Genomic DNA, 13,431 nt, shown 5'->3' with positions numbered 1-13,431 from the left:
TTATCCAGAAAACGAAATCGAGTGTCCAGTGAGTATGGTCGGTGGTACAACGACGCGTGAGCCAATTTCACCACAATGAACATAAAAAAGAGCTAAAATTGAAGTAATTGGTCTAAGCAAACCAAAAGTTCCACAAAGTAGTACCATAGAAGCTTTATCAGCTTCTGCAGGTGTTGCTAAAGTCTGTTTCACATAGAATCTGGGCGCATCTTTTCATTTACTGCAGCGCCCCAATGTTTTGATCCGGATGGTTTGTTTACTTAGTGGTGAAAATTTCATCAAGAGCAGTCGGTCAAAAGTTATCGACGATAGAACGCGAAAGGCGAGAGAAAATTCTGCCCACTAAAGTAGAGAAACCGACGTGGTCAGGGGTAAAGATCGCGAAATTCCTGAAATATCCAAAATCGACTGTAAATTCGGTGCTGCAACGTTACCGGGAGACCCTTGGATCGAGCAAAACAAATCAGGCGTAAAAGTGGAACATATGACCGGGAACTGCGAGCAAAGGTAATTCGATCAGTTCACAATAATCCTGGAATCTCCTTGCGTGATTTGGCGAAAAAGTTCAAGACGAACCACAGCTCGACGAATTTGTTTGCGAGAAGGCTTGCGATCATATCATGCAAGCAAACACCCCAACAGGACGCTGAAATAAAACCTGGTTGCCAAAACCAGAGCAAGGAAGTTGTACGAGAAAGTGTTGACCAAGTACAACGGATGCATTTTGATGGACGACGAAACTTACGTCAAAATGGATTTTGGACAAATACCCGGTAACAAATTTTACCTTGCGAAGCGTAAAGGGAATGTTGCGGGTAGATTCAAGTTTGTTTTCGCAGATAAATTTGCTCGTAAGTTGATGATTTGGCAAGGGATCTGTAGTTGTGGGAAGAAGACTAAGATTCTGGCCGGACCTGGCAAGCTGTCACTACAGCCGGGATGTCGTTAAGTGGTATAAGGAGAATAAGATCGATTTTGTTGAAAAAAGTATCAATCCACCAAACTGTCCGGATTTTCGTCCCATCGGAGAATATTAGGCAATAGTTAAGGGCAAACTGAAGAAATGTGGCAGAACCATGAAAAAACCCGCTCAAATGGAAAAGTGGTGGAACAAGATGGCGAATGAGGTTACCAGCAGTACTGTGCAGAAAATGAAGGGTGGTATCACAAAAAAAATTCGAAAATTAATCCGAAAAGCTGACGAATGATTTTTATGTATTTTTTCCTTATAGTGCAATAAAAACCCTACAAAATGACATTTTTACTTTTGTTGTACGTTATTTCTTTGCGGAGAAATGATCTATTTTATCCGAACAGATTCTATGTGAAACAGACTTTAGTAAGCGTTAAGCAAATTAACACTTTTGTGACAGACACTGCCATTCTTAGCCAAAAAAAGTTAGAAATTCGACGCTTTTCAAAATGTTGATTCACAGATAACCAATGTCGACGGCGAGCACGATTTGCCCAAGATGCATTTTTCCGACGGTAACTCGCTGTTTTGATAAACAAATCTGACAAAGTACCAATTTCATCCGTACAAAATGGGAGGAAGTCGTTTTTTCCTCCATGCAAACCAAATCATCTAATAAAACCATCCACCATACAAAAACAGATAACCCTTTACGATTATTCGCCAAGGCAGACAGTGACAAAGAGCTGAAGCTGATGCTGATCCTTTTCGACGCAATTTGCCACGTCAGAAAAAAAAATGCTCCCCCAATGCCATCCGCCACTTCCAGAATCATACCGGGACCGGGACCAGCAAAGCGAGAGCTTTACGCCGAACAAATAAAGAGGATCCCACATCATCGTTAGGGGCTTGTGTGTGATATCTGTTTTCAGTGGATGTACCCGCTCTCCTCTTCAGGTTCCTCCTTCTTATTCGTTTTATCCTTTGAACAGGCACATTTGGCACGGAATGAAAATTGCTCCCGGAAGGGCATTGATTTTTTTTCCCAACTCTTTTTTCTTTTCCTACTCCCTGCTAAGCGACGACCCACCATCACCCTTGAATGTCGCATCGAGAGCGCGCGTAGTCCTACAAGAAAAGGACCGTCTCGTGGTGCTGCTGCAAAATGCATATGGTTTTGGCCTATTGTTTGCATATGTGCATCTGGTCCTTGTCCTCGTCCTAGTCGTCCTCGTCATATCGTCGTCTGCCTTTTTTTCCATGGCCTTTGGTCCACGGAACGACTGATGATGGTTGGCTAGCTGGCTGGTGTCAGATTCTGTTTGTGTTTGTGGCCCGGCGCGTGTGGGGGAAAATGGCTAATAAAAGTGTCTCTGGTGGTGCTTATCTTGGAGATGGCTCGAGGGCGTGATTTTTCATGTTCCTGGTCCTCATGTGAGCTCGGTGGAACGATGCAAACTCTACACAACAACAACGGGATGAAAAAATATGACAAATCCGATTTTTAACCAAAGAGTTGTTATTTGATTTTTGACTAGTGAGTTTTGCGTTATCCCTTAACTTTTGGTCTGGGATGGATGTACCTAATTATTTTTGGTACCTATCATGAGTGATTTTTTTTGTAATCCTTGTGCAGAGTTTCGTACATGTGTTGTGTAGTGGAAGTATGTATAGATAAAACGCTTAATATCGAGAAAATTTCCTGTTACTTATCGATACAGTTCGCAGTCCAACTGAGTTGAAAACTAGTTAGAGAACTTATTCACATCACGGTATCTTTTTTGAAAAGTTTGAACAGGAAAAATTGGCATCTCTGAAAATTTGCCACAGTGCACAGTACAATGATCCCATAGGATGGACAAAAGTCGTAAAAATTTGAAATTACATAAAATAATTGTTTCAATGTTCAATTATTGAAAGCAGGTAAATGCTAAATTTTGATAATCTTTCAGTAATTAAAATGTAGTAAATGTTTAGCGAATTTTCTTTTTTTTTTACAAAAAAAAGAAACATCATATGCTTCTGTTGAAAACGCAGGTTTCAGTGGTGGAATAGAGTTATCTTTATTCATGTTTCGTCTGTGAGGTCAGTAGAATACAACTATATTAATTAGCGATAGCTAATTATCACTTTCCACTTCTTATATTCCCTAACCGGGAAAGTACTCATTTCTCAATGAGTACTTTGATATTCTTACCCAGAATATCTGGCAACACTGTTGTGTCACCTCAAACCCAATTTGAGTTTTCTCGCCTAACCGTGTGATGATGTAAACATTTGTACCGTGTTTACCATCATCACCTGTCATCAGCAATCATCGATCTATTGTTCTCGATTGCGAATTGACTCAAAGCATGCGGAACCAAACATGCGTTTTGGTTTCGCCGACGGAGCGGCATCGAAAACCGTAAGTATCAACAGCTTCCCTTTTATTTAATAAATACGAAAAATGTTAAAAGTCTTTCTATGGTTTGTAAAAGATTTGAATCGCTTTCTGAGAAAACCCTTTTTTGTAAGAATCGTCGAAAAATACTTTAGACATCACTTTAATTGAATAGTTTCGTGGAGACGTTCAAGCTCGAACAAAAAAACTTTAAAAAAGTGTGTAAAATTTCAAAAGCTGACATCCAAAAAATACGTTGGAAATTGACTGGAACAGTGCCATCTATTGCGCCGTTCAAAAGTTACAAATCAAATTTTCAAGTGCTCAGTTTTTGAGGAGGCGTTATCGTATATGAACTCATTGATTTTTTTTATTTGTTTTTCGATTATAATCGTTTTACCATCCTTGTGGCATTCGCGACTTTATCAACGTTCCAGTTGGCGGACAGTTATTGAAAAACTTATCCGGTACAACTGTGTTCGATATTTACTCTTGGGCTCGAACTCGCCCAAGAGTAAATATCGAACATCCGGTGATGATTAAACTAATGCCGCTCAAAAATAGACGAGTTCAATTTATGGCTAGATAAATGCAATAAGAGTAACTTTTGCTGGATAGAACTTCACTTCCTTTATTTTTGCACTACTGAGTCAATCAAAACAACTAACAGTTTTGGAATAAGTTTTTGCCCTTCTTGGACGAATATTGTCACAGGACGGTTCGGCTATCGCTATTCAATTAAGAACATTCTTTACAATCAGTCTTACTCATCAGATTTGATTCTAGACATCTCAAAGAAGGTTATTTTCGAGTATTGTTTTTGCATCCCATTGTTCAAAATTTAGTACAGGGTGGGGCAGAGAGGACTACCTAATTTCAATCAGTCGCTGAAAAGCGCGCGTACGAGTTAGCGGAGTCCGAGTGGTTTCATGTGGTGGGGGAAAAGACGCCATTTTTCGTAGTCAGCATGTCGTGGACTGGCGAGCATCGTGGTTTAGTAGTCGAAACGTTCTTCTCAAAAAAAGATAGTGTGGTGGCGACCCAGCGTGCATTTTGTATACGGTTTGGTTTGAATCGTCATGATAGTGTTTCTGATGCTAAAACCATAAGGATCCCCCGATCTAAGCCCTTGCGATTACTTTCTTTCGGTAACCTCAAATCTGAGGTTTAGAAAATTCGATCAAGGACCTTGGAAGTCCTTAAGGAAGCAATTGTTGATGTTATCGCTGGAATAAGGCCAGATATGTTGCGTAGAGTTTTTGAAAACTTCATTGAACTGTTGAATATGTGCATCGCTCGTCAAGGTCGTCTTCTGCACGATTTCATTTTTGAAACTTGATAAAAAATAAATGTCATTGTTTGTAGCTTTCATAAGTAGAAAGCTTTTGAAATAATAATGTATGGTTTTTATACAGTAAACCGATCAAATCAGGGAGTCCACCCTGCCCCACCCTGTACTTCTAGCTGGAAGCAAATAGCAATTACTTCTAAGATATTTTCCATTATGCAACGTGACGAAAGTGCTACGAAACTGAAACGAAACTTGAAACATGCCAAACAGTGCATACGACCTGTTCAAAACTGACCAATTTTTTTTTCTCAGTTTGGTATTGACAGTTCTCTTTGGTGTGTTTGGGGACATCTGGTGGCCCTGCCTAAAAACAAAAATTGGTTCAAAATGTTTGTTGGAAATTTTACTCAAGTTTCGTGGGCTAGCTTGTACGCTCAGAAAAATCCTATTATGTAGGCCATAAGATCCTCTTATGAAGTGGCGCCATAAGAAAAAGTAATGAAATTCATAAATTCAGAATTTTTTCAGCACGTATCCGGGCCAGAAAATACCAGGCTTTATCATCTAAACTCCTGCGAAATCCGGGAATTCCATTTAAAAATTGTCGCTATAAATCCGAGCAATAATTTGGTCAAAACTCAGGAATGGCTCAACCAAAATCAAGGGAAAAATCTTGAAAAAATGTTTTTCATCAAAACTTGCCATCAGATTTTTTATCGTATTTCAGGCTTCAAAAATACCTTTTATAATTATTTTTATGAAACTTCCTGACTGAATTTTGTTATGGACGAAAAAAAAAATTAAAACACATTTTTTTTAATTTGGCAAATAACGTGAATAAATGCTGGCAAAATCCGGGCTATTTTCCAATAGAATCCGGGCAACCGAAAAGAACGTACTTTTCTCAAAATTTGTTTTAAATACCCGGATAAAGCCAAAAAAAATTGCATGTTCAGTATACTCAAATCACAAAAAAATCCTTCTAAATATATTCCAGAAATCCGTTGCAATAAAACCCTTTCCCACTAAGAGTTCCATTTTCCCTTAAATGACCCTCCCCAGATTGATAAAAGTGCCCAAGCTTGGATTTTTTTTCGGTCCTGCACTTGTGCACTCAACCTGTCATGAGTGCGGTCGCACTATCGTCACTGCATATCAAGTATATCTAACAGTTTGGTCGTTCATTTTTTTCTTGTCCTCTAGCCTCTTGCTTCATCTGGTCTATAGTTGGTGGCACAGCATCCATGATCATCTTTTGCAACCACAGCACAGATGGATCAGAAGGATGCATTTTTGGGGACCAGATTTCCTCATCCAGTTTTTAGTAGGAAGGTACTTGTCCCGTATGTCAACTATTCTTCAATCCTCCTTCCCTTGCTGGAACCACTGACTTAGTCCATGATTTTTAGCAAATCCAGTGCTGCCTCCCTTTTTAGGAGAAGAACTATTTATATTCTATGGTTATTTTGGTGCAGTTTTACCCCCTGGGTGGGTCCTTTTTTCTTCTGTTTTCATTTATTTGCAAGAATTGTTTTATCCGATTGAATTAAACATAAATGTTCCGGAAACAAAGGCAAGAAAACAGATGCTTTCTAGAAAAATATAAATTCTAAATATTTAAACATACGATAAAAAATCCACCCCACCCCTAGGATACACTGGGAACATGGTAAATTTTTTGACGAGTCGAGTATTTGAGCACTTGTCGAGCAAGACTTGACTTGAATTGACTTGCTGCAAGAAGAAGAACGGAATGGATGGCTTTCGCAAGCATCCGTCTCGGCTAGGATCCCAACATTTGTCACGACACTACACTCACTCGCTGGATCCCGGAAGGAAGGAAGCATGACGTGGAGTGTCCTCCAAAATGGGTTCAATTTTCTACAGGAAGGATGCCGTTGCTGAGCTAAAACCGGCACGGATTGGCACGGATTTCTGGCTTTCGAAAAGTGCTGATCAGATCTGGAACGCATATCCACACTATCTTTATATCTTCAGTTGATAGAGGAAAAAAACATCAAGCTACACTTGATTAGATTTTAATACTCACTGGTTGTGAGTTTGGCTTACTAGGGAAAAGTTGGAGTAAAATTTGATTTGAATAACTGGCATACAACATTGAATTTAGATTGGTATCCCTAACCAAATTTGTAAGTTTTTCTATTCTCATTGATGCAACGTTAGGATAAAAAATTCCATAAATTTCATCTGGTTAGATAAATGTTTATTTTACAAAGAGGCATTTCGCGTATCTGATATTGACATCCTACAACGTTCTTATATTTCATGAACTATACCTTTTCTCAAAGTTTTAATATGTCGATTTTTATTTTTCTACAAAATTAGAACTTACATTTTCGTTTAGAACTATCGTACGCATGGTTTTTAATGATCAAAACCATGTTTGAATATATATTTTTTTTCGTTTTATTTCAATGAAATGCTTATCATGAAACCGTTTGAACCTCAAACTGGTCTGATGATGATGATGATTAATCAGTCATTTTGGCTGAGCAGAAATACTTTCAAGTAGATGCCAGTAGTATTTGGCTTTCAGATTTAGTTGGAGATCCAGGTCATTTTTGCCCCTGAAGCTAGGCATCATATGAAACATTTCTGGGAACATAAGCTAGGGTGATCAAAAAAGTGATTACTGTTGATTGGAAAATCCGAAAAAAAATCTGCAAAGCGAATTACGATGCACTCAATCATGTTTAACGATTTTCGGTATTATCAGTTTTTTTCGTTTTCAAGCACTGAAATACCGAATTTCCAAAAAAAAAAGTAAAACCGACCATCCTAATGCACACTCAGAAAAGCTTCAGTGTTAAGCATAAATCCAGGGCAAATACAATTCGTAAAAAAAAATCTCAAGTTATCGCTTTTGAAAAAATCAAAAGACTACAAGTAGCTAAGTAACAATTTTATTCCCGTTGATTCATCCAAACTCAAAACCCGCCACCGGGTTCTATGAATGTCAACATGGCTTAACCCCAGGAACGAGTGATTTCAAATAAAAAAAAAGAACCATTTCATAGTTACAAACCAAGGACTTGCAGAACAAGGACAGAATGATAGCCATATATCCTACAGTAGAAAACATTACTGGAGGCTGATGTTGCCGCTATTAAGATGTCTGTTGGAGATTACAACAAGCGGCAGACAGACAGGATCCGGGAATCCGTGTTTTGCCTTTTTTTTACTGCCTCATGTTGTTGCGAACTCCAATCCACTCCAGGATTCATCCCAGAAGATACTAGATTTCACCAATTTTTCCATTCCGATCCCCATGCCGAGGGCCGTTTTTTTTTCGGTTGTATTGTGATGATTACGATGTCATGATTCGTTCACTTAGTTTATGGAATAACATTTTCAAAATGTTCGTTTAAAAAAATTTGTCTGAATAGAACTGAAAGCAGGCTGGCTTCAAAATTTACTGAAAATATGATACAAAAAATTTGATTCGACCGAAAGATTCCAAAACATTTTCAATTCATGAGACCACCATGGGCTTATAAATAACACTATAATCATTAAATATAATCAGAACTGGAAAAAAAATGACGGGCGAAAAAGCTTTAATCCACATGGTGAGTAGCTCTATGGACCATTATTTTTCCAAGCAGTTTCCTGTTTTTTTTTTGCGCTCTCACACTTAGTTCAGCTGCGTTTTATGTGAATTCGAAGTTCCGGCGGCGCATTATTTCTGGGCGCTTCGAAAAAAAATGTCGTAAATGGATGACGAAAAAACCAACCTCGAATCGACCATATTTTATGATCGGCTTGTGCAGATATTTTGCGGTGTCCTGCGTTGACGTACCGTTTCTCTCTATATTGGTCTCTTTTCCTTGGACATTGACATTTTGTTTTCCAATAGGGAGGACAGAATGAAAGCCACAAACTCTTGTTGGGCGACTCATAAAAAAATAAAAAATAAATTCCCCGAAGCTGAGGAAAGTCAGTCAGGACATTTGCGGTGCCCGAATCTCTAACTGCCGCCTTTTGGGAACCGAGAGGTTCTTTTTTTACGTACGGCGACCTTGATCTTCGTTATATGGTTTCGATTTTGAACAGCTCAGAGATAAGTGACATTCTATTTGAACGTGACCACGATTTGCTGCTGCCGCGCTCGATTTTGTTTTCGATTTTTAAATGTTTGATTTTCTGGGGCAAAATTTGAAACTTCTTTGAGAAGTTCGAAAACGATGGCATTCTGAAACCCATGCAGCAAAGCTTCAATCAGCTTTATTCCTATCAAAGTACAAACATTTTACATGTTTTCCAATATTTTAATGGATCCTGGGAATTTCCGTGAACGTGGCCGTTAGATTCCCGATTCTCGGGAACGAAAAAATCACTAAAGGGGTTAAAATTCCCATTATAAAGTATCACTTCGTCAAAAACAATCAATCTAACAGAAGGCTTTCCGCTCTTTCTCATTCCACAGGCGTAAACATTCTCCCACCAACCATCGCCTCTCATAATGCAAAATGGAGCTCTCGACGATGGGAGGTCGCCGTTTGACCTCTCAGCAGCTTCAGCAACTTCAACAGCAACAACAGCAGCAACAGCAACAACAGTTCCAGCAGCAACAGAATCAAGCACAATTCGCCACCCAATCGCTGAACCCATTTCACCAGCCGTACCCCTCGTATCAGTTCAATCCGGACGATCAACCGGCGGCCATGTTGTTCCAGCACCAGCAAACGCACCCGCATCCTGCTCAATCGCTGCCTCCGGCTGGTCCGGGTTTGACCAATTCGATGCATCATCATCGTACAGCGCCACGATTTCATGCCTCCCGGCACCGGAAGGATTCGCTGGGGAAGGCCGGTGGCGGAAAATTCCTCTACCCCCCAGGTTCTCCTTCGATGGGATTCAACGAGAATATCTACCACCAGCAGCAGACGACGACGGCGAACTCGGGTGGCGGTGCCATGATAACGAATAACAGCAGCAACAGTAGTCTGCTCAGTGGCGGAGGTGGAAATTTGAAGCACAATCGATATCCGGAATCGGACCCGGATATCATCGAGGTGTACCTGGAGGACGATCCGATCAACTTGAAGGAAGCCGTGCGCGATGGCAAAGAGGTGAGTTCTTTTGAATTCTAGTATGTAGCGAAATGTAAAAGTTACTTCTTACATTAATCTAAAATCGGAACCACGATAAAAATTTTCAATCAATCAATTTTTTGCTGCCGTGAGTGGGTTCGTGCAACTTAGACCACCTTGGGGTTCGTATGCTTGATGTATCCCAAAGATTCACCCAATGATACAACATCAAGGGGTAGTCTGTACTCTTGCACTTATTGTCGACCATTACTCCAAGGTATTTCAGCTGCTGCTTCAAAGATGTGAAGTGTCCTCCGACAGTTATCTCGATGTGCGGCACAACTCTTTTGTTGTTCACGAGTAAAAGTACTACGGTTCTATGGTGGATTATCTTAAGATTGATCGTTGCAAAGTCTTCTACCTCCTCGATTGTTTCAGTAGTGATCATAAACACGATTTCGTCTGCAAATCCGACTATCTGCACGCTTGCTGGTAGTTTCAGCAAAGTTCACCAGCAAAGCAAAGCAAAGTAGTTCACCAAAACGGTCCAACAGGCGAATGGATCACATACGGAATATGTCACCTTCGGAAGCCCAGGGTTGGTGTACGATTGGATGATGAGCGGGGCACATAGCGATCACTTCGCGATCAGCTATGGGTTAGGCTGAAGTACGCGGAAAGGTAGACGTGAGTCAAGGACAGGTGAACCCCTCACAATTCGGGTACAAGCTCGCGCTTGCGGTGCTGCGATGACGAGAAGGGCCAAGCGTAAAGACACTAGACTACACATCTACACACATCACACAGGAAATCGCGGGTTTGCGAGCCGACTGTAGGGAATAAAGTGAGAATTATTATATCTGATGGTAAACATGAAAAATGAACGGCTGAGAGATTGGCAACACTTGTACATGAGAGAGCACCTTTCTGTTCATGTACTCGGAAACTTGTAGATTTTGAGAGCGTTCGTTTCAATTAGAGAGAAAAGTTGTGTAGAGTTTTAAAAAAAAAGGAGAGTTGAGCGGGAGATGAAACGAACAGAAGGATCAGTTTATAGACTAGTTTTACGAAGGAAAGGTCAGTCGGATGAGAAAGCGTAAATTGAATTTGAAACAAAAGAAAAGCGTGACCAGGAAGCGTTCAGTAAAATTGTTGTTGGATTGAGAAAAAAAAAGTGATTTGTTCGGTCGGTTACGACAATGGCGCGGTCGGTTCGATTAAATTAAAGTGGTGTATTAACGATTTTGAATTTCCGGGACAAAAAAAAATTTGAGTGATTTCTACCAGTAGAGGAAAAACAACAAAGATGGTTCCAATTTCGAATGGATGGTAAGTGAAATGATGGAAATAGCAAATGCGTTGATTAGAATGAGGGAGAGGAGTGTTGCAGGTTTATTGTTGCAAATTGTGTGTGAGTTTGAATGATTATTTCGACTTGACGAGCAGTGATATGCAAACTTGTCATAGGGTAATGATATTTGTGTTCGTATGATTTAAGCGTAGCATGATGCGAAAAAAAAGTGCAAACCCCTGAGTGGGGCAGCACGAGGTGAAAAGGTGCAAACCCCTGAGTGGGGCAGCACGAAAAAAAAAGGTGCAAACCCCTGAGTGGGGCAGCACGAGGTAAAAAGGTGCAAACCCCTGAGTGGGGCAGCACGGAAAAAAAAGTGCAAACCTCTGAGTGGGGCAGCACGAAAAAAAGTGCAAACCTCGTGAGTGGGGCAGCACGATGTGGAAAAGTGCAAACCCCTGAGTGGGGCAGCACGAGGTAAAAAGGTGCAAACCCCTGAGTGGGGCAGCACGAGGTGAAAAGGTGCAAACCCCTGAGTGGGGCAGCACGGAAAAAAAAGTGCAAACCTCTGAGTGGGGCAGCACGATGTGGAAAAGTGCAAACCTCTGAGTGAGGCAGCACGAAAAAAAAGGTGCAAACCCCTGAGTGGGGCAGCACGAAAAAAAAAGTGCAAACCTCGTGAGTGGGGCAGCACGAGTTGAAAAGGTGCAAACCCCTGAGTGGGGCAGCACGAAAAAAAAGGTGCAAATCCCTGAGTGGGGCAGCACGAGGTAAAAAGGTGAAAACCCCTGAATGGGGTAGTCTGGCTTTGAGAGAAAAGACAAACCTCTGAATAAAGTAGCAAACCCTTGAGAGGGACAGCTCCATGCAAAAAAAAATAGAAAAAAAAGTTGGATAAAAAAAGAGGAGGTGGAAAATAGAAAGAGGCAGCACAGTGTCAGAAGGGAGAAACCGCTGTGCGCTTAAATGAGAATGAAGGAAAACATGCAGTTTCGAAAAGGAAATACATACAGATACAGACCCTAGAAAGAAACAAAAGATGAAGAAAATGCTTCAAGAAACATGAAGGTTATTAGAAAGTGGCATAAACACGAAGAAAATTAAAAGTTAATTGGTATCGAACATATCGCTTGTGACTGGTTTAATTTTAAAATGTTCATAGTTGGGCGAGGGTTGAAAGAGGAAATTATTCCAAAAAAAAAACAAGGGTCAACTAGAGCTGGTAGATTGAGAATAGCAGATTAATAATGAGGAAGGAAGTATGACAAAGAGAAAAAAAAAGAAAGGAAATTGTATAGGCAATTTTGAAAAAGGGAGTCAAATAAGAAAATAATATAAATATTAATTGGAAAGAATTAAAAAAATGATTCCGTTAAATGATGATTTAAAGACAAAAAGCAGGAAGACGAAAAATAAATGGATTCTACCAAATGGTGATTTAAAGATACAGTATGGCTAGAAAGCAAGAATAAAAAAAAAGGAATAAGATGTGAAAATCGCGAAAAATTTATTTGAAAAAAAAAAGAAAGGTAAGCTGAGAACTAGAAAATAGAATTAGAATTGAATGCCGGAGGACAAAAAAAAATGTAAATGAAAAAGAATACAGGGAGTTGAGAATAACAAATGATAACGACAATGGAAAACGGATAGTGAAAATGGAAGTTTTAATAATAGGAGATTAAGAATGGAAATTGGATAAAAGACTGGAAAATAATTGGAGAAAGCAAAAACGAAGAGTGCACGAGTGGATATTGAAGATCGGGATTTTCCCTAAAGAATAATTGATTTGGCGAATGTAAAAAAGTATTTTATAGCAAGGAATGAACAGAATTTGGTGAAATTTGGCACAGGGAATAAAAAGTCACAGCTGTTGAATCTGTAGGAAAGACTTTTTTTCGATCTTGAGTTTTTAAGTGTAAAATTGCTTAAAGTAAATATGATGAAAAATATCAATAATCATAAAAGGAGAAGCTAAAATAAAGATTAAAATAGCAACATAAAAGAAAACTAGAACTACAAAGTAGATTGGAAAAAGAGATAGTAGAATAAGAGTGAAAAGTGAAAATTGAAAATAAAGAATGAAGAATTAAAGGGGATTGAGAAATGAAAAAAAAAATTAAAGTAGAAAAAGTTAAAAACAACTCCAAAAAAGATAATATAAAAAAAAAACCTTAAAAATAAATAAAGAACAATAAAGAGGAACTAAGAAGAGAAAATTCAGAACAAAAAAATCAAAGATAAATGATTAAGGATGACAGCAGTATGAAGAGACAGCAGTATGTAAAAAGAGATAATTGAATTAGAGTAAGAAATGAAAATTGAAAAAAAAGTTGAATAAAAAAAGAGGTGGTGGAAAATAGAGAGAGGTAGCACAGTGTTGAAAGGGAGAAACGGCTATGCGCTTAAACGAGAATGAAGGAAAACATGCAGTTTTAAAAAGGAAATACATACAGATACAAAAAAAAAAAAAGGAAAAAAAAATGTGACCCTAAAAAGAAA

The 13,431-nt window shown here is 39.2% G+C and overlaps 1 protein-coding gene across 1 annotated transcript in view; it reads left to right on the top strand.

Moving 5' to 3' along the window:
• Positions 1 to 13,431, top strand: part of LOC129743620 (probable serine/threonine-protein kinase yakA) — a 643,036-nt gene that overhangs the window by 616,964 nt on the left and 12,641 nt on the right. Inside the window, exon 3 of the mRNA XM_055735703.1 lies at positions 9,035 to 9,680. Within this exon, the coding sequence (XP_055591678.1) occupies positions 9,078 to 9,680 (603 nt within the window). The 5' untranslated portion in view covers positions 9,035 to 9,077. The remainder of the gene's footprint in view (positions 1 to 9,034; positions 9,681 to 13,431) is intronic.

The sequence above is a fragment of the Uranotaenia lowii genome, chromosome 1 (genome assembly GCF_029784155.1).
Source record: "Uranotaenia lowii strain MFRU-FL chromosome 1, ASM2978415v1, whole genome shotgun sequence".
NCBI classification, from domain to species: domain Eukaryota; kingdom Metazoa; phylum Arthropoda; class Insecta; order Diptera; family Culicidae; genus Uranotaenia; species Uranotaenia lowii.
Note: the sequence above shows the minus strand (reverse complement) of the source record. Positions and strands in the feature narration are given on the sequence as shown.